At 42.2% G+C, this 27,281-nt stretch overlaps 1 protein-coding gene across 1 annotated transcript in view; it reads left to right on the top strand.

Moving 5' to 3' along the window:
- The window catches only part of LOC149805338 (putative G protein-coupled receptor CG31760), an 88,155-nt gene that overhangs the window by 54,802 nt on the left and 6,072 nt on the right, over positions 1–27,281 (top strand). Inside the window, exons 8-10 of the mRNA XM_089934106.1 lie at positions 3,482–3,591; positions 24,398–24,612; positions 27,104–27,242. Of these exons, the coding sequence (XP_089790232.1) occupies positions 3,482–3,591; positions 24,398–24,612; positions 27,104–27,242 (464 nt within the window). The remainder of the gene's footprint in view (positions 1–3,481; positions 3,592–24,397; positions 24,613–27,103; positions 27,243–27,281) is intronic.

Genomic DNA, 27,281 nt, shown 5'->3' with positions numbered 1-27,281 from the left:
TTCAGGATTTCGACCAGGAAAGTTGTTTGAGTTTCAGTAATGATTTTGATTTGTGTAGGGTAAATCATTTCCACCAAAGCTACTTCCCAATGGGCTTCGTGATCTAATTAGATGGCCTGAGGTAATTTGTCCCTGTAACAACATAAAGTGTTATTGGGGAAACACCTCCATGGAACTGTCACTGGGTACCGTTAAGTATGATTGATTGTTGTTCATAATTCCAGAGTTCTGCTGATGTCCGAGGGGTCAGTGGAAGTAAGAGGAGTGTCTCTGCCCAAAATGTTGTTGTCAGAGTGGTGATGACTTTGGATTCAAGACTCCTGATGTTCCCGTTCGAGGAATATTTCACGGAAGAATTGGGAATAAGATAGCTGATGCAACTACTTAGTAAAATAGACCACAATTGTTTATCTCCTTGTTGCAAACTCATATTGTGAATGACCATACCGATGACACAATATACCCAAAAGATTTGGCAGAAAAAGACCATTTGTGTTTTAGGTTTTCCACACCACACCCACAAGGGATGCTTTTGTAGATCTTGCAGAGAAGAACTGAATGAAGTAGTGGTCACTGTGGTGGTAGCGGCAGCTAACGCTGTGTTGAAGGGCATGATGGTCACTTCATTTTATAGTCCAAACCGGGGAATTCAAACTGTCGTGATGAATGGAAAGTCTCAAGCGATCGTCCTTTTTTTTGGCTTCACATTGTCATTTCAGTGTGGTTAACAAAGAATCCCACACTTCAGTGATGAACCCCTCTGCCTTCTCTAATGGTACGTCGGACTTGAATCTTTAAACTTCATCGTGTACGTGTAAGCCGTAGCTCTAAATTTTCTAGAGGAGAGCTTTTCCGTCTATCGAATGTGGTAGTATTTTTCAGTGTTTACTAATGGTGGTGAGCTTTGGATAGGTGTAGACTCTCTGGGTCTGGATTCTAGCTCGCTCATGTCATCTTTAAAATCACCGGCATGAATTTGTGTCAAGACTTCAGCTGCTCTACGAGCCGATAAATCACGTTTCTGCCTTTTACTTTCTTCTCCTTTCTCCACGAAATCATTCGATCGTTTCGTCTTGACAGCAAAATATCAAATAACTACATTTTAAACACAATGGGCCCCTTTACATCCATGTCAGACCAGTGTATATATAAAGGGTCAGTGTATTTCCTTCCAGTATTCATTTCACTCTCAAACCGACCAGAACGATGGAAGAGCCCACACATATTGAGCTTCTGATCAGAGCTTTGCTAGGTGTCATAAGAAGGATTTCTTAAGACAAGCCGACAGACTACTACCCCTCCTTTCGAGATAAAAGTCAAGATACTTGCTATATATGTAAGAAGAAAATGCATTGGGCTACAGAATATCCAGACCGTGAAAAAAGCAAAACAGGTGTCAGAAGAGACAAAAGTCAAGATAACTGTTATCATTGTAAAGAGAAAGGACATTGGTCTTCCGGCTGTTCTAAGAAACAACAGGAGCAAGAGGAAGAGAGGGGTTCCCAATAGGAAGAAGAGGTACCCTCCCCAATGAAAAAACCCAGACACGACCAAAAAGAAAAAAAAGAAGAAAAGAAGACGAGGAGACTGTAAGGAAGAAGATGAGGAAAAACCTGTGAAAGTGAAGAAATTCAAGAAAGAGAGAGAGAGAGAACAAAGACACAGAAGAAGTCTATGAACTTGCAGTGTTGTGTTGTGTTGTGAACTGGATTGTAAACTTTGCACCAGAATAGACCAGACAAAAAACGTAATTGTCTCTTGGTTTTGATTTTTTTTAGAATGTGGTTCTACACTCACTCACACACGTACATCATGGGCAAAAAAAAAGGATTTTGAGTTTTAATTGAATTTGGCAAAATGAATGATATGTCTTTTCAAGAGAAGTAATCTCTGTTTTTTATATATATAAAAAACAAACTCAAGAACGTGACGTAATCCTCTTTAACTACCTTAAGCCTTTGCCACGGCCTAATTCTGGAATGGCTCCTGTAAATGATCATTTGGTAGAAATCACTATTGGTGGTATCGCAGGCGTAGTAAGAGGGTTGGGTTGTTGGTCTCTGGAAGGTCTTTTTCTCTTGAGTCGTGTTAAAGAAGTCTGATACATTTGTTTCAGACTCCTTAACTCTGCCAAAATATCTAAGAGTAATGTCACTGTTTGACTTTCACTGTCCTCCTTCTCTCCTAGACCTTGTGTCTTCTCTGCTGCTGCTTCTTCTTCCTGTCGTTTCCTTCTAGCTTCTTCTTCTTAACGCTGTTGCTTTTGAAGAAGAGAAGCTTGTTCTACTTTTTTCTGTTGTTGTAAAAATGTCTGCAATTCTTCTTTCTGTCTCTGTTTAAAATCCTCGACGTGTCGTAAAGAAGAAGAAGGTGGCGAAGGTGCTAGTACCGGAACAAATTCTTGCGAAGAAGAGAGAAAATCCACTAAATCCCATTTAAAATCGGTCACTTCTGGAAGTAGAAGTGTGTTGACTTTGGTATCCGCTGATATGTCATCGCTTCCCGTCTCCACTGCTGGTGCACACCAATTCATCGTTTTCTTACTTTCCGTCATGTTTGAAACCTCTGTCGCATGGATGGACTGCGCACAGACGCTAGCGCACCTATGCAGGGAATGTGACGTCACAGACTGCTCTCTTCGGATTGGAAGACAGACTCCACTCTGTGACTGAATTTTGTAACGCGTTTTAGGATTGGTGAATAAACTCAATCCGTTTCGATCCGCTCCTCCGCAATAAATAACCATAGTTCGTTTCATTCCTTTCACTTGTTCTCGTTACAAGATGTGGACAAACGTAGAATCATCTACTCTGGTATCATCGATGCTATTCCATACTGACTTACCCATGTATGTGAAATCATCATGGACAATTATCCAGATCACAGATACGAGCGTGTGGAAAAGAAGAACTTTTATCTGGAGAGACAAGGCGGTTTGAGGAAAGTAGTTATCTACAGACCAGAAGTCAGAAGAAGTTTGAGGAAAAGAAGAAGACCTATGCGATGCCCTCTATGTTAACGGAATGATGTTAACGTAAACGCAATGGCCCTTTTAAGGGCCACTCATATGCCTTCTCATTGCTTTCTTGCCTAAAATTTGTTTTTTTCGGTTGTATAGCTGTTTGTGTTTGAATGTTGCATGTGTTATAGATGTCTATCTCCGGCCAAAACGGTCTAGGTTTTTTTTTCTTCCCACTCTTTGGTCCCGATTAAGGTCAGCCCCCTGCTGCATTGTTACCAATCTTCAGTACTGTGAAGTCACCTTACCTGTTCCATTCCTATTGTCCTTATACAACAACCCCACTTTCCCTTGTCCGTATACAGTCCCAATATTCCCCATTTTAAATTCACATTGTCTGTAGAGTGTCCCAGAGGTGTCTGTAATGTATTTTCCCATTGTCCGTAGGGTATCCCCCTTCACTACTACCGTAGACATATTCAAACGTAATTTTCTATATTTCAATCAGCGTTATTTTTTCAGTACTTCGCCTTTTTTCTGGAGGTTTCGCTTGTATTATGCAAGGTTCGAATATGGCCGCTTCATTTGGGATTCTTCGTCATGTATGGCTCTCTTATAATGAAAACATGGAGGTAAGAGGAACTGAACAAAAGACTCAAGTAAAGGTTTCCTATTAAATAAATTTAGAGATATAAAAAGGTATTTAAAAATAACAGACTTACAATACTGTCGAATGATTTTGAAACCTTGGGTGCAAACGTTCTCTTAATTCTGGCATATGTTTGCATACAAGTAGTGAATAGGACCACCTTAGCCTCAATGGGAATTAGCATTACAGACCCCCCCCCCCCGGGCCACTTTAGCCTCAAGGGAAATTTAACATGGAGAAAAATCGTGGGCCACTTTAGCCTCAAGGGGAATTGAACATGGGAAATAGTCTTGGGCTACTCTAGCCTCAAGGGGAATTGAACATGGGAAAAAGTCGTGGGCCACTCTAGCCTCAAGGGGAATTGAACATGGGGGAATAAAGTGTGGGTCTATCTAGGGACAAGGGGAATTGAACATGGGATTTGTTTTTTTTTTTTTTTGTTTTTTTAAATTTAAAAACAAGGGGTAGGCAATGGAAAGTCCTTCTCTTTTCGAGAATTATGGGTGGCCCTGAAAAGGGCCTTTCGCTTTCTTCTGCTTCTTCTTCTATTTCCTCCATTTCCTCATCCAGCCCCTAATCTTTCCCATAATTCCTTTGTTCTTCCTCTTTTCTTTTTCAGGTAACCAGTCTGGGTGACCCATAGCCCTGAACTTCTCTTGTATCTTGATCCAATTTTGATTGACTTTGTCAAAGGCCTCTTTCTTCTTTATTGTTTCCTTATCCTGTTTTTCTTTTCTTTTATCTTTTTCACCTCTTCAGTCATCACTTGTTTCATTATTTCTTCTCCTTTATTCAACCTGTTCAGTCCCCTCTTCATATATGACAACTCCGTCCAATACACTATATGTTCTAGGAAGCACCGGACTTGGATGACATAATCCAGTGCTTCCTTCAAACTCCCCACTCTGACATAAGGTGGGTCAATAAATCCTCTTGATTTGTTGACTTCATCTTCTATCATTCCTTCTATTATATGTCTGGCGGTTTTTATACGTTTGACTTGACTGGTTACCAAGTGTTCTTTATCTTCATACTCCCATTCCTTTTGTATCCTTTCTATAGCATATTCTGCATCTATTATCCAGAAATAGATATGCCTCAATTGATTAAATAAATCAGTCACTTGCGTCATCTTGTCTAGATTATTCTTTGTAGAATGGTTTGAACGACGAATACTGTGGGTTCTTATACGAAAAGCGCGGACGTGAAGGAAAACATACCCCTAAAACATAAAATTGATCTTACCTAGATCATGACCAAACAATGCGCGGACGTGAAGGAAAACATTCCCCACTTTTCTCATTTCATATAATAAAACCCAAACTATACTCTCCACATACGCTAAGAAACAATAAAGAAACCCATAATCTACTATTCACACAAACTTACGTGAGCAGTTACAAACACAAACACAAACACACAAACACATACACTCGCACTATGAAAAAAGAGTTAGTGTTTATATTCACACTACTCTACCTACACACATTGGCAAATTGATGGTTATTTCTTTTCTTGAGTATTGGGTAGCCCTGAAAAGGGCTGTTTTTTTCTTGGGAACTTCATGGACACCTGGTTAATGGTGGCACCACATACACATCTTGTTCCCCAGTTGCTTTTTACATTTTTTGGGGAGAGAGCAGAGGGAGGATAAATAGCTTCAGAATCCCAATTTTCGGTTTCTGGGATTCTGAAATTTCTTCTTCTTCTCTCCTTTTCCTCCTCTACTTTGTTTCTTCTCTCCTCCTCCTCTTCTTTGTATCTTCTCTCCGCCTCTTCTTTATATCTTCTCTCCTCCTCTTCTTTGTTTCTTCTTTCTTCCTCCCCTCTCATCCTTCCCTCTTCCACAATGGCTTCCGCGGCCAGTTCATTTAGTATGCGCCTGGCTTATTCCAGATGCACATGAAGTTCTAACAGTTTCGCCAGTCTCGTGTTCATTTTTGGTGTTGATCAATCAACAAGGGTAGCTGGACTGCCGAACGAGTTTCAATTTATACTAAAAGTGCGGACGTGAAGGAAAACATCCCCCTAAAAAGCATAAAATTGATCTTACCTAGGTCATGACCAAAAAAGAAAACAACGCGCGGACCTAAAAGAAACACTCACTCACTTTTTATGCTAAATTCATTAATCACTTCAATAGACTATCCACATACGCAAAGCAATCCAATCTAACCCCAAATCTACACCTCAAACACCAAAAAAAATCATTTTAATCTACTATCCTCACCAACCTACGTGAGCACTTACAAACACACAATCCTATACACAAACACATATCCTCACATTTTTTAAAAAAGAGTTAGTGTTTATATTCACACTACTCTACCTACACACATTGGCAAATTGATGGTTATTTCTTTTCTAGAGTATTGGGGTAGGCCTCAAAAGGGCTGGGGGGGGGGGGTTTGTTTGCTATGGCAATCTTTTTTTAGTTTCTAAGAATGCGATGTCCTCTGAGGATAGACTTTCTGGCGATAGGTCTGCTTCTTCGGAAAGAGAAGAAGAACTCTTTGGTGTCGATACGACAATCGACAAAGCCTCTGTCAGCTTCAGGTTGCTGCTGCTGTTGTTGTTGTTGTTGTTGTTGTTGTTGCTGCTGTTGCTGTTGCTGCTGTCTCTGAAGTCTGTACTTCTCTGTCCATTCTTCTTTTTCCCTGTTCACTTCTTCTCTGAAGAGCTCTTCTATCAGGTCTTCAGTGACTTTTAGCATTCTCACATTCTCTATCTCTTCTGGTTTCGGTATCAGACTGTGTCTGACCCTATGCAAATTTACGTAGGCTTCGTTTAGCTTAGCTAGTTTGGAGCACATCTTCGTAGGAGGATGAGTCGACAATGGATGTTTAGACTGGAAACAACCCGGTTCTTAAAGTCAAAGCGCGGACGTGAAGGAAAACATCCCTCCACGGTTTTCGAGTCGCAACGTTCAATGAGTGTCATGAGAGGGATAGAGAGAAGTCAAAGAGCATCAATCAAACATTCTTATAGCCAAACAAAAAAAAGACAAAGGCATTTTTTTCAAAACACAACATTTTTATTCAAAAATCACTTAACACTAAACAACAACTCTAACATTTTTAACAATAATCCAACCATATAACATCAAACATTTTTTAAACAAATGACAAACATTTTTTCTCAATTTACAGTCTACTTTAAACAGGGCTGACAACGTTGTGAATGAAATTGTGATTTCCACTGTTGGAAATCATTAGGCCATTGATGGACACTACGTTTCCTAGCTTGAGACAAAAGATAAGCATAATGGTCACAAAACCATCGATCTACTTTCACATCGTTTCTAGAAGAAGAACGAGTATCAAAATGAGTCACTAAATGTTCTAACGAATAGCCCAGGCTGCGATGATGCAGAAAATACACACAGTACTGTCCACACACCAAGGAATCTGTGCCTTGTAATTTCACATTATTGAATCGGGTGGTCTGAGCATTTCTTCTCATAAAGTCAATGATATCGTCTTCCAAAGGGGGCAATCCGTACGAATCGAAATATTTCACACATCCTTCTTGAGGAAAGTAAACGGCTACCCAGTGGGTTCCTGGGAGATGACTGTCGTCCGTGTTGATCACGTAAGCTTGATGGTCTTGAGGTTTGCGATGAGGGAGTTCATCTATAGCACAGACGACAGATTCCAAGATATCCATTTGTGTGTGGTTTTTTTTCTTCTTCTTCACAGGTAATAATATGTCATCAATTCGATCCTGACTTTTTGCTTGAAAATGTCTGACAAATAACCGTTTCTTCGTTTCGTCTCCTCACTCTGATTCAGGAGAGCTTCGATACGATGGATCTCTTGAGTGGTTAATGGTGGACAAGAATGTTCACGCAAGTCTTTATACCACTGATGCAACACGACTTCGTCCGAGATGAGACTCCAAGCCTCGTCCAGATACTCGTCCAATTTTTCTTCTTGACTCAACATCAGGCATTTATCGTGTTGAATTTGACTGGGATGATCGTTTTGACATCCATAGCACTCTTTCTTGATCAATTCCGTCATTTTTTCGACCAAGTGTTTGGCAAAACAGGAGACTAAATGGGCTTCTTGTTCTGGCCATCTTGACTTCATCATGATATCTTCTTCGTCTTTGTCTTGGGATTCTTCTTCCACCCTTTCCTCACATTTCATCTTTAAAGTTTCTCCACTAGGTAAAGAGGGATAACAGTCTTCCATAGCTTCTAATAATCTAGAATGACTTCTCTCAAACTGTTGATTTCTATGGTATTACCGAATTCTGCATAGAGGAGGACGTTCACTGTCTCTGGTAGAGCATTTACAAACTGAAGTTCCACACGAATCCGGCCAGATTTTATAGGGTGGAAATGTCCCTCGTCGCTGCCTTGGTCTGGAGTGAAATCAAAAGCCCACAAACTGTAGCCTTCTGCATAATCGTCGTACGTAATCCCGTGACTGGTGTTGGTTCCTAACTGACCGGTAGCTTCGTGCAGGGACAAGTACGATCTCAAATAATTCTTCGCGACACCAAAGTTGGGCTCGAAAGGTCGGGTACACAAGGTCTTGCCATCGCGACTGACTTCGATCTTGGACACATTGTAATGTTTAAACTTAAAAGGATTTTCGTTGTGGACTCCGTTGAAGGCTGAATTCTTGACGATACCAACAATCAAACGCTTGGGCAACTGTCCTTGGAACAGATGATCTTCGATCATGGATCGCTGTCCAGTGGGAATGGTGATCGTTTTCACTTCTACGCGTCGTATCGGATACTTGGCGGTCGTTCTGCTCAACGTCTGACTGATGTCGTTTCCCACTTTAGGTAACATTTCCACACGACGCACGTAAAGTCGGGCTTCTTGAATGATAGTTTTGTATTCATTGGCATGGGCCATCAAATGGAAAGCGGCACTGCTACGATTCAGTCTCAGACGGATATCCACCCCGTTGAGCAAATACTTTTCTTGTAACCACATGTCCAAATGCAAACGATCCATCAGTTCTAAACTTCGCCCTTGCAGAATTTTCAGTCGTCGAGCCATATATCCCGCATTGTGAGGATTGTCATCTTCTGGTGCAATAGCTAGGTCGTTAAACTTGTCTACAATTGCCGTGTCAGGTTTCCATACTACGTAAGCATCCAGATGAGTATTCTTGGCTTCTTTTCCATACGTCAAGAGATTTTCCAGGTAGACGCGATAAGGGTAAGTATCCATGCTGCTGCTGACTAGTTTGTTATTCAAGTACAAGTCCACTTCGCTGAACAAGGAATGCATGAAATTGTTGACAGGAGCTACTCTAGCATCGCCTCCTGGATTGGTGTTGTCCGTTTTGATCACTTTCACTTTCAAGTACAGGTAACTGCTATTCAGATCGATGTAATCTTCGGGCTGTCCTTTGATTTCAAACTCGATGGGAGCGGAATCCGTCAAAGTGGAGACGGGGTGAAATTCCACCCATTGGGATTCTTGCATGGTCATCATGGTAGGAGGCATTGCAAACAGATCCAGTTCCGACTTGGAACAAGCGCAAGACTCTCGGTGCATCATTTTTGTTTGTTGCTGTGTCTCAATAATCGAAAACGTCTAAGTCTCGAACGGTTCTTCTTTTCTTGGCCTTTCTCGCTTGAAGTCTGGTGAAAGGGTGTTTTCTTCGTCGTCTCTTTCTGCCTTGTCCTTGCTGAATGCCTGATTCGGTAGCGTGCAGGGCATTTACAGGTGTGTCTCGGCGGCCCAAAAGGTCTTTCCCCGTTTGCAGCAAGACATTTTTACCTGCCCTCATGAAGGCTTCTTTAGGGTTTTGTTTGTCAATGATGACATTTTGGAGAAATTCTTTGCCTTGCGTCAGTGCCGCATCTTTCAAGGCGTGCAATCCGCGTGTCACCATTGGTTTCAAGACTGGGGCCACCGAACGAAAGGCCGATTTTAACATATCTCCTAAACCGTGTCCTCGCTGTCTTGCAACCCCTCGGTACACTGGATACATGACTTACGAGTCGTGAGAGAACCGTTTTCGAAAATGGAGTTTCACCGTGACTTTTCCTTTGGTGAATGGAATATTTTGTCCCAGATCTCCTTTTATAGCAATGTTGACCGTGTCCAAATAAGACTTGCTGACGGGTAAATAATGAGGATGGACAAATTCGCGGTGGACGTGGTAAGTGTTTCCACCTTCCTCGTCAGCGACCGAGGCAGAATCCACTTTGAAAGGAATGACACGCAGTAACGGTACGGACGTGTGTCCCACCACGTTGTACTCCACCACATCGGAGTACACAAACATCAAATTCAGTCCTTGGTTCAGTTCTACTGGGGTACGAAATAACTTGGCAAAAGACTCGTCGTCGTAAACGATGGGTAATTCCTTTTTCTTCATCATGGTCATTCTCATGTTCATGTCTCCGCCCAACAACAATTCAGAACAAAATAAGAAAGACAGGATTTTATCCCCCTCAGGAAAAAATTTCATCAGGAAGCGACGAGCTGCTTTGTGGTATTCCAGGGTGACACTTTTTCTGGCAAGCTCCAAAGCTCTCAAAAACACAGCATTAAACCTGGTGGCTATGGTGCTGACCAAATGTTGACCACTAAAATAATAGCCTGGGGGAATGAACAAGTGATAGGTGGTGTACTTTTGAGTTTTTGTGGGAGGGGTTTTATTGTCATATTTGGCATTCTTATCCAACTCCTGTTGCACTTGCTCGTCATAAACTTCGACATCAAATGTATTTTTATTGGGAAGGACATTGAGGACTTGGGTCGGGTGAATGATTTCCACTAAAGCCACTTCCCAATGGGCTTCGTGATCTAAGGGGATGGCTTGAGGTAATTTGGCCGTGTAACAGCACAACGTGTTGTTGGGAAACACTTCCATGGAACTGTCACTGGGTAAGGTTAAGTAAAATTGGTTTTGGTGACTCATAATTCCAGAGTTCTATGGCTGTCCGAGGGGTTATTACTGGACGTCAGAGGCGTGTCTCCGCCCAAAATGGGGTTCTGGTTGTGGTTGGACTGGTGACTGGCACTGACACTGGCACTGGACACAAGGTTCCTGTGGTTAACGTTCGAGAAGAATTTCAGGGAGGGATTTGGAAGCAGGTAACCGATGCAACTGCTCAATAAAATGGTCCACAATTGTTTGTCTCCTTGTTGCAAACTCAAATTGGCAATGGCTGCCCCGATGACACAATACACCACGAAGATTTGGCAGAAAAAGACGATTTGCGTTTTAGGCACACGTTCTCCACACCACACCCACAAGGGTTGTTTTTGTAAATCTTGCACAGAAGAACTAGGTGAAGGAGGAGTGGTCGACGTAGCTGCGTCTGCTGTGTGAAAGGGCATGATGGTCACTTCTTTTTATAGTCGATGACTTGCGAAGCGTCGATCCAAGAATCAAAACTGGGTGGATATCCTTTCCAACGTACTTTGACTTCTTTGACACGTCGTTTGCCCACTTTACGGGTTCTGCGTTCGAGAATGCTTTCGATGTCGTACACGTCGTCTTCTTTTTTGGTGACACGTTGTAACTCGGGCAAATAAAACGTTCCTTTGAGCACTTCTCCGTTCATGTCTTCCAATTTATAGACGGCAGGATGACGGCCATGCACTCGTCCAGTGACACGAAACAATTCGGTCGTCCAGTTGGGTAAGTAACCTTTGTCGAAAGTGCGTTTGGTTTTGCCAATGCGCACCCAATCTCCTACGTCCAACTCTCCACTTTTCTTGGGGACAGCCCTCGTCGGGGACGTATCAAACAGGCTCTCAAACACCAGCACTTCGTTGTCGGGAGTCACGTCTTGCGGGGCACGTCCGATGCTTCGATGGTAAGATTGGTTGTACGCTTGCACCAGGTGCGGTAAGATGTCGATGTACTTCAGAGTGTGGTGATGCGTAAAATATTTCCACATGCGTTCTTTCAAAGTGCGTTGAAAACGTTCCACGATGCTGGCTTTGGTTTCGGGATTCTCGGTGGCAAAAAAATGAATGTCACGTTTCTTTAATTCTTTTTGGAAAGCTTGGTTCAGAAATTCGGTGCCTTTGTCCGTTTGCCATCGAAGAGGGTGACGACCACTTTGTTTCAACACCCGTTGCAGGGCTCGCACTAACTCGTTGCTCGATTTGGAAGTCAAGGGCACGACCCAGGCAAATTTGGAAAAGACGTCGATGACACAAAACAAATATTTGTAGCCACGATTGTAGCTGGCCAAATGAGAGACATCGGCTAAATCGGCTTGCCATTGATGATCGATGCCTTCCACTCGGGTGCGATTTCTGGAAAACTTGCGTCGAATGGGTTTGTGTAAAGTGTAGGAAGCTTGTTCTTGTAACCATCGTTGCACTTGAGGTAAACGGAGACTTTTCAGTCAAATTTTGGCAGCACGATACAATTTTTGAACTCCTGCGTAACCTGCAGGATGGGAGGGATCGTAGTAAATGCTGGCTAAGACTTTTTCCATTTGTGTGTGTGTGTGTGTGTGTGTGTTAATAAGTCACCCACTCTTCGGTGATGCTACTTTGGGTGGGCCGAAAGGGTGGTTTAGAAACGGATTTACGTGTCCGATGGGCTACGGGAGTAGAAGTCGAAGGTAGTGGTGGTGGTGGTGGAGGTGGCAATGGAATGGCTTTGGTTTTCTTTTCTTTTTTCACTTCTGGTTTCCCTTCTTTCTTTTTCACTTCTGTCGAAGGAGGAGTGGACATCATCTTTTTAACCCAAGCTTTCATTTCTTCTCGTTGGGGTGTGGGGGACGGGGTCAACAAGGATGCTGCAATCTTACTCGAAATGGGAGCTGCTGACGGTGTTTGAAACACTTCTCGCATCTCTTCTTCCTCAGGCCTTCGTGGGGTAGCATCTCTGGTGACTCCTGGGGATGGTAGTAGTGGTGGTGGTGGTGATAATGATGATGGTGCTGGACTTTTCATCAAGGTCTTAAAATCTTTCAGAGTGGGTAGAGCTGTTTCGTCTAAAGCTTTCTGGTGAAAGAGTTGCAGTCGTTGCAAGAGTTGACCGTACTTTTGCGATTTTTCTGTTTCGGACAAATCTTGGCGATCCATCAAGGACTGCAATTCGTGTTGTAACTGGGACATCTCGCTCAGATTGGGATTGGGAGGTAAATGCGGGCTGCGTTGTTCTTGCCACCGATGGTATTCCATCCATCGTTTGTAAGGCACTAAAGCTAGTTTTCGTCCTTCCATGGGGTTGTCAGGGGTCGATTCTGAGATGTTGGGACTTACGAGGGCCTTTTTATCTTGCTCCCACCAGTCCTCCCAACATGGTTCCCAAGACTCCTTTCAGTATGGGGCCTAACAAGAGAGGCAAAATGCCTCCACGTTGGACCAACATCTTCTTCTTTTGACGAACGGGAATTTTCTTTTGAACCATTTGGCGAAGAACGTGACGATGTTTGCTTAAGCATTGTTTCTGGTGTTTGGACAAAGGGATCGTGCCTTTCAAGACGTTCAAACAACATTCGCACACGGTATTGATGACCTCTTTGGAGACCGATTGAATGAGTTTTTTTCGTAGAGGTGGAGAAGCTTTGGACAGGACAGATAACATATCCCCATGTTTGACTAAACGTGGTGGTAGTCCTTTTCTTTTCTTTCCTTGCGGTTTTCTGGAGGGTGACATCTTTGAGTCTTCAGGAGCACCAAAAAAAACACTGATACCCCCGACTTGGTCACACACCTTTTTTATACTGGAACGCGTCGCCACTGATTGTCTTTACGTCGTATCAGTTTGAAGACAGGCATGACACGTCGTGGAGGGGTACGCAACGGACTAAATCGAGCCAGTTCTTGCTTGGACAAATCCAGTAAACTTTGTAACATGCCCGATCTTTCATGGACTTTGATTTTGGGAGAAGGTACTTTGTGAGCAGCAGCCATTGCCACTAAATTGGAGGGTCCTGCCACTGGGGAAGTTCTTTTTTGGGTCATCAACGGAGAAGTTCTTGGTGTGATCAACGTCTCCAAGTACTCTTCAGTTCTTGGTGTCATTAATGGAGAAGTGCATGAACGTGAGGCTGCCGGTGACCGTGTCACTGCCGTGGCAGGTCGTGGTTTGCGAGTGTAAGGTTGCGTCCTGGCCGAAGAAGTACCTCTCTTGCGACTAGTTTTCTTCTGTGGGCTTTTCTTTTTCTGGGGTCTTTTCTCTGTTTCTTTTTCTGGGGGCTTCTTTTCTTTTTACGGGGTGGTGTCTGGTCAGAGGAGGGTCCCGCCACTGGAGAAGTTTTTCTTCTTGGGGACCTGGTCTTTTCTTTTTCTTCTTGGGGCTTCGTTGGACTTTTTTCTTGGAGATAACTTTGGGGACATTAGGATCCCATCTTAAGAGAGAGCGAATGATGACCCCTCCTAGAGTACCGCTTCCTCCAGGTTTCAAAATGATTTGTTTTTTGGTTTGAGTGTCGATGCGGGGATCGGCCAGTTGGACCAAAGCGACTTTGTTTCGATCGAAAAAGCGTTTGGTTTGATGAGGAATCTGAATGATTCCTTGGAGTATTTGTCGTGCCGTCACCGTGAACCATCGTAAGACTTCTTTGAGACTAGCTTCTAAGACACGAGCTCGTATTTGTGGATTTTTATCTCGACTGATGCCATACAAGGCACGAATCAATTTGACGGGAAGATGTGACTGAAGGGACGTCATGTTCACACTGTGTGTGAGACAGACGAAAAGGGTCTGAGGTTTTAATAGATTTTTTTTATGTGGAGTGAAATTAAGTCGAGGACGGAGACGTGTACAGGACAGGCCCTCCGTCTTGGCACCAGTGGTGAAACAAGTGGGTACGAAATCGCAAATCCTCGGGGGTTGTCGGTTTCAAATCGACGAGTAAATAGGCGTGTGGCGTTTGAGTGGCATCGTCGTACGCCTGAGTCAGCCAAGGCGTTCCTAACTGTTTGGTTAAGACTTGCACTTGCGATTTATCTCAAGGGCTTTTAAACAAGACCAAGTAATGCGCATTGAGACTGATGGTGCGATGGGCTTTACTTTGTTGAAACAAATTTTGGGTGATGTAAACGACACTGGCATTACGGTGATGCCCTTTGCGCGTGAACCACAGTTTAATTTCTTCTTCGTCTTCTCCTAACATGTCGTCGAAAATGACCAAATGGGCTTGACGGGAGTCAGAGACGATGCCGTCGTCTTCTTTAGGAATGCCTTCCACAAACACGATGGAATCGCCTTGACTTTCTCGCAAGAGGCTGTACGCTGATTGCCACTCTTTGTAACACCACACGATCCGTTGAGGTGGCCGATCGATCAAATGATGTTTATGTTCGATCAAACGTTTGACGAATTCGGTTTTGCCTGAACCGCTAGGTCCAGCAATGAGCATGTTAAAGGGATGGCGAAGATACAAAGCCTCCCAACTGGCACGATCTAAGTGTTCGTCGATGACTTTGACAGTAGAGGAAGAGGGAGCAGAGACAAGAGAGGTAGCCATAGTGTGAGGAATGTCACTTGTGACACGAAAACAAACAAGACAAGAGTTTATATACTTTTTTCAGAACACGTTTATTGAATGTTTCAAACATGAATACGAAAGACAAAAATACATAAAAGCCAAAGGCTTAAGTACAAGGATAAAAGGCACATGATAACCATTAACGTGGAATAAAAACAAGTGTCTGTACAACAACATGTTTTGGGTAATGTTCTAAGCAGTTCTATAGTAGGGGCTAAGGTCACACAAGTGTCCTCTCGAAAGGGTCTTTCAGGCCTGTCCACGACAGTCCTGTCCTGGGTAACGGGTTCTTCTGGCACCGTCACTAACACGGGTTGAAAAGTAACTTTTTTCCTTGAACAACTCTCGTGCATACTGGGCCACTTCTTGGGTCCAAGCCTCAAAATCCCATTCTTTCCAGGCACGGACATCTGTATAATGGGGATGTAAATCACAAGCTACACACACATCGTCATACACGTCTTGGGTAGCTAAAAGTTGACGAATCTTTTTTTCCCGTAGAGATCGAGAAGTATCCAGATGAAAACGCAAGGCTTTGAGCAAAAGGAGTTTTTCGTGACCATTTAAGGCCATTGAGGTGGTAAGTACTGATCGTAAAGAGTCCACAAAGAATCGGCTGGTAAACGAAATCCCAGAAAACAAGTCACTAAGACACACACCACTTGTCGACCCAAATTGAATGGATACAGTTCTTGTAATAATTGATGGTAATGATCCACGGTTTGAATATGGTCATTGAGTTCCTTCCACGGAATCTGTTGGATTACATGCGATAAAAGTCGTGGCATGGCAGCCTGTTTTTATAGTCTCTTTGTTTCGGAAACAATACACGTACTTTTTAGCCAGACATCTTCGTTCTCCAGTGGGGAATTTATATGTTGCATACTGTAACCGAAACGTCAGACTTCGTTTAGAAGTTTCCTCTTCCGCTAAGTAGATTACACGTAAAATATGTCGGTAATCCTTTACCTTGTCTTCCTCAATGTGTTGTACTAGGTGAATCTCGATGTAACCAAAATGATCAACACGTGGATCATCGGGGGCTTGGAAGTATTGAACAAGGTCTGACCACTGAAACAATTTCTGACGAATCAGTTCTTTTATACCATTCAGGTACCAGTGGTTAAAGATCTGGTGACGTAACGGATGCAACTGTTCTTTACGTTTGACTTGTATTTTGACCAGCTCTCGGCAAATGCGTTCTCTCAACTCCACAGGCAAAGCACGAATGTTCTCGTGTAAAGTATCCATGAACAGATTATGGTAAGTTACTTCAATGTCTCGGTCCCACTAAGGGTAAGTAATGACAATTCGGTGACCATCGAGCATGTTCTACGTAGGCTGAATCTTGCGGTTCCCAGTAATGAAGTGACACACCGCAACTGAAGCACTTGACTTTATCTCCTTCGCCGAAGTAGAAAAATCCGGCTCTGGCTAATTCTTCGGGGGTCGGGCCTCCCAGATACTTAGGCCATTTTCCTTTGAACGATTGAAGACGATTTTCAAAGTCGCAGTATTCTGACAAACGCACAGGAAACGAATATTCGTCTTTCACAGGTTCGTTTCGATGAGGGTTGGGTAACATGAACAGGAGTTTACTCAGGGCTGGATGACATCCGTAGGGGGGTAGACGTGAAGGTGAACATTCCCCTTTAAAACGAAACCCAGTAAAATGTCCAAGAGGACGAGCGGCATCACTTTCGCATCCCTCAGGTTTGACACGCACAGCATCCCTTTCCATAATAGGGGTAGTGACACTAAAGTTCCCATGATGCTTTACGGCATCGCTAAGGTCACAACGTACAGCATCGTACCCATCGCAAGGCTCACAATCGCATTCCACTTCAGAAGCCTCACATTTGAATTGTGCCTTTCTAAACAACTTGTTGTGTGTTTCTCTGAAAGTATTCATCTTGTTCGCTCGGTCTTGGTAGTCCCAATGAACTATCGATCTTGACCATAGCCCCGTTTTATACTAGTCGCAATGCAGTCTCCAGCTTCTACATCTTTCCTTTTTTACGTTTTTTATGTCTTGTTTTGGAAGGTACCGTCTCTAAGGTACCGTCATGATTGTACCGTAGTTTGATGGGTGGAAAGGCCATAGAACGGTAAGGGCAGTGCGGACACCATCGAGTATGTTCCAGAATAGCTGAATCTTTATAGATACATAGATCCATTCGTAACTTCAGTCCGCAAGCGAAACACTGTACCTCGTATCCCAATCCTAACTCAGGTCCCAAGTAGACAAATCCTGTTCTAGCTAAAACATGCGAAGAAGGTAATCCTTCCCTATCCATAGGCCATTTCTGAAACGTGTCCAATCGACGGGCACAATCACAATAGTCAGGTAAGAAGACTAGAAAATGGTAGGGTTTGAACTTGGAGTTCTCATCGGGTTTCTCACTCGATTCTTGCTGTGGCGAAGTCATCTTTCTGGTGGGTGACTATCCTCTGAAAACCAATGTTTTATACCAACGTGTCCATACGGCAAAGTAAAGTGGTTGGGTAGTCGCACTCGCTTCTGGTACACGATTTGATAGACTTTTTCCAAGGGTCGACTGACGATGTGGTGAGTGGGTAAACGTACAATCTTGTTCGGTTGATAGGTGGTCACTTTAAAGTTTCCATCCTCTCCCGATTGCAAGGCTTTTTTCAATACCCCAAAATTGACCACACGACTGGTACGATAATTCAGAGTCAGTCTTTTCACTTTGCACGTCGTGTGCACTTCTCCTTGTTTGTCCCGGTATTCGTAGCCGTAATTTTTGGGACCGCCACTGACGAAACTTAGAATCTTGTCGTCGGGATGCTCGTCTGTCCAGGCTCCTAAACGGTCTCCTTCGATGTCAGGGTGCTGTTGACTCGGGTGATGGATGTAAATGCAACTGTCCGTGTCAAAGTACAGGACGCGTTCCCCTAACAGTTCTAAAGCTTCGTACAATTTTAAGCGAGCATGAGCTGTCACGTAAGCCGCAATGATGACATTTCCAAAAGGGTCGTCTTGTACAAAGTCCAGATCTTCTTCGTAATTGACCAAGATCAAATCCTCGCGAACGACGTCCACGTGTTTCATGTATTTGGTTTTGTCGTGAATCATCTGGAAGTAGCGGGAAGGTTCTGTCAAATATTCCGTCTTGGGTAAACACGGTCGTTGTGCCATTTTACCCCACAAGCAATTTAACATCACTTTGGCAAACGATCGCCTGCCTTCGTTTTTCTCGATGTGGTCTAAAGTGATGCCTTCTTGTTCATAGTATTTCTCTTTGAATTGTATTTGGTCTTCGGGAGTGTGACACCAGGACGGATAGCCGCTGGCTTCTTGTTTCAGTTTCAAAAAGGCATCCACGTAGTCGGCGAAAATGTCTTTCTGACCGAGATCACCCTTGTGGTATTGTTGTGTCTTGGGAAAGTGGCAAATTTCGTACACTTCTAACAGTTGGCATCCCATGTCCAGAGCTTTGAACAATTCTACGCTGACCCAGGTTCCCGTCAAGGCACGTTCTTCCTGGGTGTGCTGACAAGGTTGGTCTTGGTTGCACGTTTCGGCACAAGTACGGCACAATGGAAACATCAGTTTGCCTTGACAATGGTGAGGTAAGACGGGGTGGTATAGGTTCGTGGGAGGCAAAACTTTGCACTTGATCAAGCCTTCGTATTGTCGAATGTTTTTCAGGTCGATGTGTTCCGTTAACAATTGCGGGTGCCCTACAGGAAAGCGACAATATTTGCACACGTAGGGATACAGCGAACACACGTCCAAGTATTTGATTTCTTCTCCTTTCTCTTCGTCGGCTTGGTACAGCAAACAGGTGGCATTGGTCCTTCCTACGTACAAACTATCCCTCGGGTTCAGCGGGTCCATGAACTGGTAACTTTCCACGAGACGTTTAAACTGGGGATCGGTTTTCAAACGGTGATCGTACTCGTGTTCCCACATTTCCACCACTTGGTATCCTTGCTGTTCTAACTTTAGGCGTCGCTGACAAGTGTCCTGGTACAAGTCTTCCATGGTTCGTTGCAAAAACTGATTTTTAGTGCCACGGTCAGGGTAACAGACGGGACATCCGTGAAATAAGCAACCGTTAAACTCGTACACGATCTTGGGGTTTTCTAAGTCCCAGCCATCGACCGAATACGTTCCGATGGTCTTTTCGCCCCCTCCGTTGCGGGCATGCTGAATCCACTTGTCTTCCTTGTCGCACAAGTAACGTAACCAACGTAGGGCTTTGACCGAGTATTGACGTTTGACATAGTGGGTCGTTTGAGGGCTGATGACAGCCACGGTGTTTTCAGGCATGAATCGTTGTCGATACACTAAGGAACACGCTTTGGCAATGGTGCAAGCTTCTTTCAAAGGATCGACCCCTCCGTGTTCCATGAACAGTTCTCGAAATTTTCCACAGCATCGCCGTAAAATGTCCACGTCGGAACGACAATACTTTAGCATTTCTTCCTGAAAGTCGAAAGGGTCCGAGGCGTGAGCCTGGTACCAAGCGTAGAAAGCTTCTCGTTGTTCGGTACGCATGTTGTCGGGGTCGTAATAGTGAGCCTCAGGTAAATGGAGTAGAACGGCGTGTTGATTGGCTTCCGTATTGAAAAAGTGTGGAAAGTACCCTTTAGCCATTTCTGTCATTCCAAACGTTTCAGGCATTCGACTGAAAGGCATGGCCAAGTAGCTCATCGAATCTTTAAACTGTACTTGTCCCACTTGCATGAAAATGATTTTGGCTCCGTTCAAAGTCACTTTAGGACGCTCGGTGCCTTGTTCCGTATAGTATCTCAAAAGAAACTGTCCATCGTATCCGGAGAAATTGTGAGCCATCACCGTGGCATGACGATGACAATCTCCGTAACGTTCGATGTCCTCTTGGCTCCACGTCTTGTCGATGGGGTCTAAGACCCATTGTGCAAAATCGGCTAACGTGTTCGGTCTCCGAAAGATTTTTTCACGCCCTCCAGGAATCTTGCTGCAGTGAGGGCAATGACTGAAAATAGGTTCTTGAATGCACTTCTCGCACGCTCGATGAGCCACGCAGAAATTAGGAATGTGAATGCCGGTCTCTTGCATGCATTCGAAATCGGAAAAGATGAAATTGCCTTTCTTCTTGTGACCGTCCTCTTTCTCTGGTGGAGGTTGGTATTTTTGCACGTAGCATTGGTGTTCCAAGTCCACGATGTGGTGACAAATGTGACATTTTTTCTTTCCTCGACATACGTGTGCCTTGGCAGTATTGGTACATATGCCTTGTCCACACGTAGGGCACAATCTCAGGAGTTGACAAGCACATTTCTTCTGTGAACCTTGTGTCTTCAAATGTTGTTGGTAACAGGTAGGGCTAACAAACGTGCGCAGACAAGTTGAACAAGGCACTGGTCCTTCTCTCAGACAGGGTGGAGAGGCCAAACATCCTGGGCATTTCATTCCACAATGTTTGTGTTGCTCTCGATTATTATAACCACGGTCACATTTCTCACAGTAATATCTGTATCCCAGGAATCCAGTGATAGTGGTAATGGTATCGAAATGGTCATCGTGATAATAAACATGAATGTATTTTCCGTCCTTAAAATCTTGGCCTCGAAACAACAGAGGCCCGCGCATTTCTTGAGGGTGCACTTTCAAGGTGTAGCGTGGAGCTAGGACATCTTGCAATTTTTGCATTTCAGGAATGCCACAGGGTGTGTCTTTGGACAGGCCAGCTTGTTGTAACAGGAGTTCTGCTTCGTTTCGTTGTTTGGCTCGGTCCAATTGTCGAATAGTTTTCCAGGCTCTTTTCCATTCTACCGTATCATTCTTGTTGGCATAGGTTCGTCCCACAACGATGGTACGGGCTAAACACATCTGGTCTTGAGGGTTGTTAATTTGGACGAGACTCTTTTTGGTGCTGCGAAGGTCGTCCACCAATAACATCTTTTTGCGTCCAGTCCCTTGAGGAGGAGAGACGTGGGTCATGTCCAGTGTGGCTTTTCCATCGGTGATGTCAAACTGGTCATTAGATTGTTGTACGTGTTGAATCTTGTCCATGACTTTGGAAGTGGTCAATTCTGCAGGGGTGCTAAACTCGATCCAAACAGGGGATTTCAAACCGTCGTGTTGTATGGAAAGTCTCAAGCGATCGTCTTCTTTGGGTTGACATTGTCGCTTGAGTGCGGTGAGCAAAGAATCCCACATCCCAGTGATGAACACTTCTGCTTTCTCTAACGGTACTTCAGCCTTGAAAATCTTTAAACTTCACCGTGTATTTGTAAGCCGTGGTTCTAAATTTTCTAGAGGAGCTCTTTTCCGTCTCTCGAATGGAATATTATTTTTCAGGGTTGACTAAGGGTGGTGAACTTGGTTTAGAGGTTTCAAATTCTGGTTCACTCATGTCCTCTTCAAAATCACTGGCATGAATTTGTGCCAAGACTTCAGCTCTGGTACGAGGCGATAGATCACGTTTCTGCCTCTTACTTTCTTCTTTCTTCTCGAATGAATAGGATCGTTTCATCTTGAGTGCAAAACGTCCAATGACTCAAGTTTAAACACCATAGACTAATTTATAGTCATGGCAGACCAGCGTATATAAAAGGGTGTGTGTCTTGTCCTTTCACTATTCATTTCACTCTCAAGCCGAGCACAACGATGGAAGAGACTAGCCAAATCGAACGTTTCGTCAGAGCTTTGCGAGGGGTCATTAGAAAATTCTCTTCAGACCAGCCCACGGACTACTCTCCTTCCTTTCGAGATAAAAGTCAAGATACTTGCTATATCTGTCAGAAGAAAGGGCATTGGTCTTCAGAGTGTCCAGACCGTCAAAAAAGAAAAAAAAGGGCTAAAAAAGACAAAAGTCAAGATACCTGTTATTATTGTCAAGAAAAAGGACATTGGTCTCCAGATTGCCCAAAAAAGAAACAAGAGGAGTCAGAAGAAAAGAGGAATTCTTCAGAAGAAGAGAGGGATTCTTCAGAGGAAGAGAGGAATTCTTCAGAGGAAGAAGAGGAACAAAGAAGAGAATTCTATTTACAAGAGGCAAAGAAACAGGAGAAGAAAAGAAGAAGGGAAGAAAATGAGGAGAAAGAAGAGGAAAAGACGGTGAAGAAATTCAAAAAACAGAGAGACTAAACAAGGAGAAAGAAGAAGTCAATGAACTTTTTATTAAAGTGTTGTGTTGTGAATTGTGAATTGGATCGTAACAATGGATAAAAGAATAAATTAATGATATAAGGTAAGTGTCTTTGAGTTTTGATTTTAAAATAAGAACGTACACTCACGCACTCATACAAAGACACGTACTATAGGGGGTAAAATGGGTTGTTTTTTTTTTTTGAGTTATTGGCAAATTGAAAGGCTATCTCTTTTCGAGAAATGTGGGTGGCCCTGAAAAGGGCCTTTTTTTGGTGCAGGGGTGAGTTCAAGCAATCAACTTTAAGTGCCTTAAGCCTTTGCCACGGCCAAGGCCTACTTCTGGACTGCGTAATGTTGATGATGATGATTGGGTTGAAATCACTAAGGGTGGTACGGTAGGCTTAGTCACAGGGTTGACGTGTTTAGCTCGGGAAGGTCGTATTCTCTTCGGTCGTAATATAGAAGTCTGATACATTTGTTTCAGACTTCTTAACTCCGCTAAAATGTCCAACAGTACCGTGACCGTTTGATTTTCACCCTCTTGTTTCTTTGCTGCTACTTCTTCTTGCTGTTGTTGCTGTTGTTGCTGTTGTTTTTTTCTTACCTCTTCTTCTTGCTGCTGTAGGAGAAAAGCTTGTTCCGCTTCCTTTTGTCGTTGTATAGATTTCTCCAATTCTTCTTTCTGTCTCTGTCTAAAATTCTCCACTTGCGGTAATGAAGAAGGTAACGAAGGTTCCGGAACAAATTCTTGCGAGGTAAGATAATCCACAAAATCCCAATTCACCTCTTCTGAAAGTAAGTCCGGGTTCCCTTGGGCAGTCTCCCCTGCTGGTGCACCCCAATGGATCGTTTTCTGAGTTTCCGTCATGTTGAATCACTGTCGCATAGATTGACTGCACACAAGCGCTAGCGAATCTATATAGACCACGTGACGTCACAGACTGCTCTCTTCGGATTGGATGCGGGCTGACTGAATTTTGTAACGCGTGTTCGGATTGGTGAATGAACTCAATCCGTTTCAATCCTTCCTCTACCTATAAATAAGCGCAGTTCACTGCATTGATTCACCTGTTCTCGTCGCTTCACGATGTGGACCACAGTCGAATCATCCACCCTTGTGTCTTCCATGATGTTTAGGACGGACATGCTCATGTATGTCCGGTCCAAGTGGACCGTTGTCGACAAGTCAGACACCAGTCTGTGGATACGAAGAGTGTACGTAGAAAGACAAGGTTGCCTCAAGAGGACACTGATTTATGGCCCTCGAGTAAGACGCAGCTTGAGGACAAGAAGATGCCGCAGATGCCCTTTATGTTAATGGATACATTAACATAAACCCAAAGGCCCTTTTCAGGGCCACCCATATTTCTCGAAAAGAGAATGACTTTCCATTGCCTACCCCTTTTTTTAAATTTAAAAAAAACAAAACAAATCCCATGTTCAATTCCCCTTGTCCCTAGATAGACCCACACTTTATTCCCCCATGTTCAATTCCTCTTGAGGCTAGAGTAGCCCAAGACTATTTCCCATGTTCAATTCCCCTTGAGGCTAAAGTGGCCCACGATTTTTCTCCATGTTAAATTTCCCTTGAGGCTAAAGTGGCCCGGGGGTGGTGGTCTGTAATGCTAATTCCCATTGACGCTAAGGTGGCCCTATTCACTACTCATACAGTACCTTTGTATGGTCCCACACTATATCTTACAATTTTCGAACAGGTGTACGAATTAGGATACAATACCAAATACTATCTAATCACCAAACTAGAAAGAAAAAAATAAAGTCACACCTATTTTTCAAATAAATTTATGTAATTAGCAAGCCAATTTTGAGAAATATCCATGTATTCTCAACTGTTGTTCCATTTGAAATATTATCGTGCTATACTATTTTAAATGTTTTCTTTCTCACTTAGTTTTGTCTTAAAATAAATAATAGAGTTTCGAAATGTTTTCTAAATGCTGTTTTAATTTGAAAGTATGAACGGTAAGAATTTCATTTATTATTCATTAAGAGCAGGTATATCTCTGTCCAGATCACCTTTTTGCTTTAGGTTGTAACCCCCGAATATGATTTTATGTTAAAATTAACTACTGTTTCTAAATTGACCAGTCTATCTTACAAATACATGCATAGCGTATCATCCGATTTAAAATTATGATGATGATGATTGAAACTGAAGGAATCGTTTGGATTATTTCGAGAATTATTCCTGTCTCCTTTTTGACAAATCTCTTTGCAGAATTTCTGTGATATTTTCGGTCGGAAATACTAAGCGCATTCACCTTCCGGATCAGAGTTTGATCCAGAGATTTTGTATTATCGGTGTGATTACCTTCTGTCTCCTGATATCGTGGACTTTATCTAGTCATCCGACTGTTGAAACGATAAAAACAGACGATAACTTAAAGTTTTTTGTCTGTTCCTATGGAGTATGGGAGTATGCTTTTACAGGAGGTGAGTGCAATTTAGACAGCTATGCTATACAAAAAGAATTTTTCTTCAACAATTTTCGTGGCTCTCCAATCCTTTATTCATGTTTATTCATACTTAGCCTGGAGTGGATGTCCTTAATCTATAAACCATTGTTATTCATACAGAGTGACTGTCTGATCTTTCACCAAATTCACTGTTGTAAGATCCAAGCCTTTTACTACAACTTTTGATTTTAAGATATGAAACAAGACATGCAAAAAGCTTCTAAATTTACTTACAAAAAACGTATTGACCATGAGAGACTAATACAATTGAAGTACACCGTTAAATTCATAACGGTAACATTTACCTGTCTGGGTTCGGTCTGTTTATTAAAGAATTAAAAAAAATGCATACATCTTTATTTTGGTGAAAGACATGTTTTAGCCCTCTTGCATCAAGTATCAAACGGTCGTACGAATTACTTACGTAACAATGGTTTGAAATGACCAGCATGTCCAGTACCTTGCAATTCTATACCATTTCCCGCTATTCATGCAAACGCAACACGGTGCATCATTCAAGTAATAGATGAAGAAACCATACAATTTGCAAATGTTATTTTCTTCAAATCTTTCATCAAAAATAGAGTGACTTAACTAGACAGCTTATACTGAATTTAGAGTTAAAACCAAACATATTTTTTCAACATTCATGAAACTGTGAATTTAGCAATGAACTGTAGACTAAATCTCAGGTTTCTTTGATGTTTAATGTCATTATGGGAAACACTTAGTTCGCTTTGCCCACAAAAAATTATATATTTTGATATTCTGAGTCTCTACCGTGTTAGATCAATTTTGGTCATGTTATTTACACTTCATTTATGGTGGCGTGGTATAGTCGTATATATTGTGGTCATGTTATTTACACTTCATTTATGGTGGCGTGGTATAGTCGTATATATTGTGGTCATGTTATTTACACTTCATTTATGGTGGCGTGGTATAGTCGTATATATTGTGGTCATGTTATTTACACTTCATTTATGGTGGCGTGGTATAGTCGTATATATTGTGGTCAGTATATATCGTGGAGCTAACGTGACATTTGCTCTAAACAATGAATCCCAAGTTTATATATGCAAAATCTGCAATCTACTCACTACATAATTTGCTAATAATGCAACAAGTATGGACGACTCATTTCAACTATAGTATTCCATCATAAAGAACATACATTTTGAAATATATCACAACACGTGACACAATCAAATGCAATGCCATGACAGACGCGGTAAACGTGTTTCATTTTGTAGATGAACTGATGTATTTTGTCAATAAAAGACACGAAGAGTACTTCAATATTAGAAAAACTATGAATTATTCTAACCCATTTCTTTTCGAATCATTAGAGCTAGCGATAACAAAATAGCTCATACTTTCGACACCTCAAAGATATTGTTGTACCCATAGCTAGACAAGCAATCCACATAAAATTCGATCTATACAAATCTTTAATTTAAATGTTAGCACATAGTACTCTTGGTATGGTACGCGTTGTGTATTCCTGACTAAAATTGGCGATATCGGAGCAAAAAGAATTTAAAACATGTTGTAGTGTCATTTAGCCTGCAAGCAAGAATGCTTCTGCAGAGAAAACTATTAGGCAAGTGCGCACTTAAACTGGACGGCATATATATATATATATATATATATATATATATATATATATATATATATATATATATATATATATATATATATATATATATATATATATATATGTATGTATGTATGCGAAATTAAAGTACCTGTTGGCCAACCCTATCTTTTAAAATCTAAATATACGCTGTTCTAGGAGGGTTTTTTTAACCAGCTATAGTCACAAAATGGTGATCACTATTGCATCTCCTTATTATGTCCAGTCATGACATTGTATTGGTGTGTTCACGCTTTAAATCATCACAGGTAGAAGATGTATGCAGATGCAATTAAATTTACTTTTTAAAGACATACGCTTATGTTCCATTTAATATTTTTTCTTTCATTTACATGTAGCAGATTTTTAGGAACTGTTGTATGCGTGATCAGAAAACTTGATATGTGTTTTTCACCTTTGTTGCTGATAATAAATTCGTTGTAAACTACAGTCTGTAATAACCTAATTTTTGATATAGTGGGTACGTTCACTTCCTAGATTATGTACAATCAAAGCATGCGCGACATAGCCTTCTTCATAATTTCCTATTTGATAAAAAGTATGCCTGTACCAAGTCCAATTTTCAAAAACATTTCTATATATGTAATTGTTGATACAATTATAGAATCATATTAAAAATGAAATATGAAAACATAACAAATTGATCAACAAGATCTTGAAGAAAATTTTTTTGGGTTGGGGGGCTGGTACAAGTCTAGGCAAAAAAATCTTTACGAACAAAAGTATTTCATGAATTTCATTCGCGACCTGTATTGGTATTGTTCTTGATACTAGTGTTATTTCAACTTCTGTTTTTTGTGTCCTTTTAAAGTGGAAGTGTTGTTTCTTTTGTACGGTGGCTATTTGTGCTACACGGTCCGGAAAGTTCCAGAGTACTTCAACGAGAGTAAGCATATCGCGTGGTCTGTCTACAACGCCATCATCCTGGGAACCTTTATGGACCTCGTCACGTAAGTGAATGCAACAAATTTATATGAATCATTTCTTCC

This window comes from Sinohyriopsis cumingii, chromosome 2, assembly GCF_028554795.1.
Source record: "Sinohyriopsis cumingii isolate HCF-2022 chromosome 2, ASM2855479v2, whole genome shotgun sequence".
In the NCBI taxonomy this organism is placed as follows: Eukaryota; Metazoa; Mollusca; class Bivalvia; order Unionida; family Unionidae; genus Sinohyriopsis; species Sinohyriopsis cumingii.
This window is presented reverse-complemented; position numbering and strand designations above follow the sequence as displayed.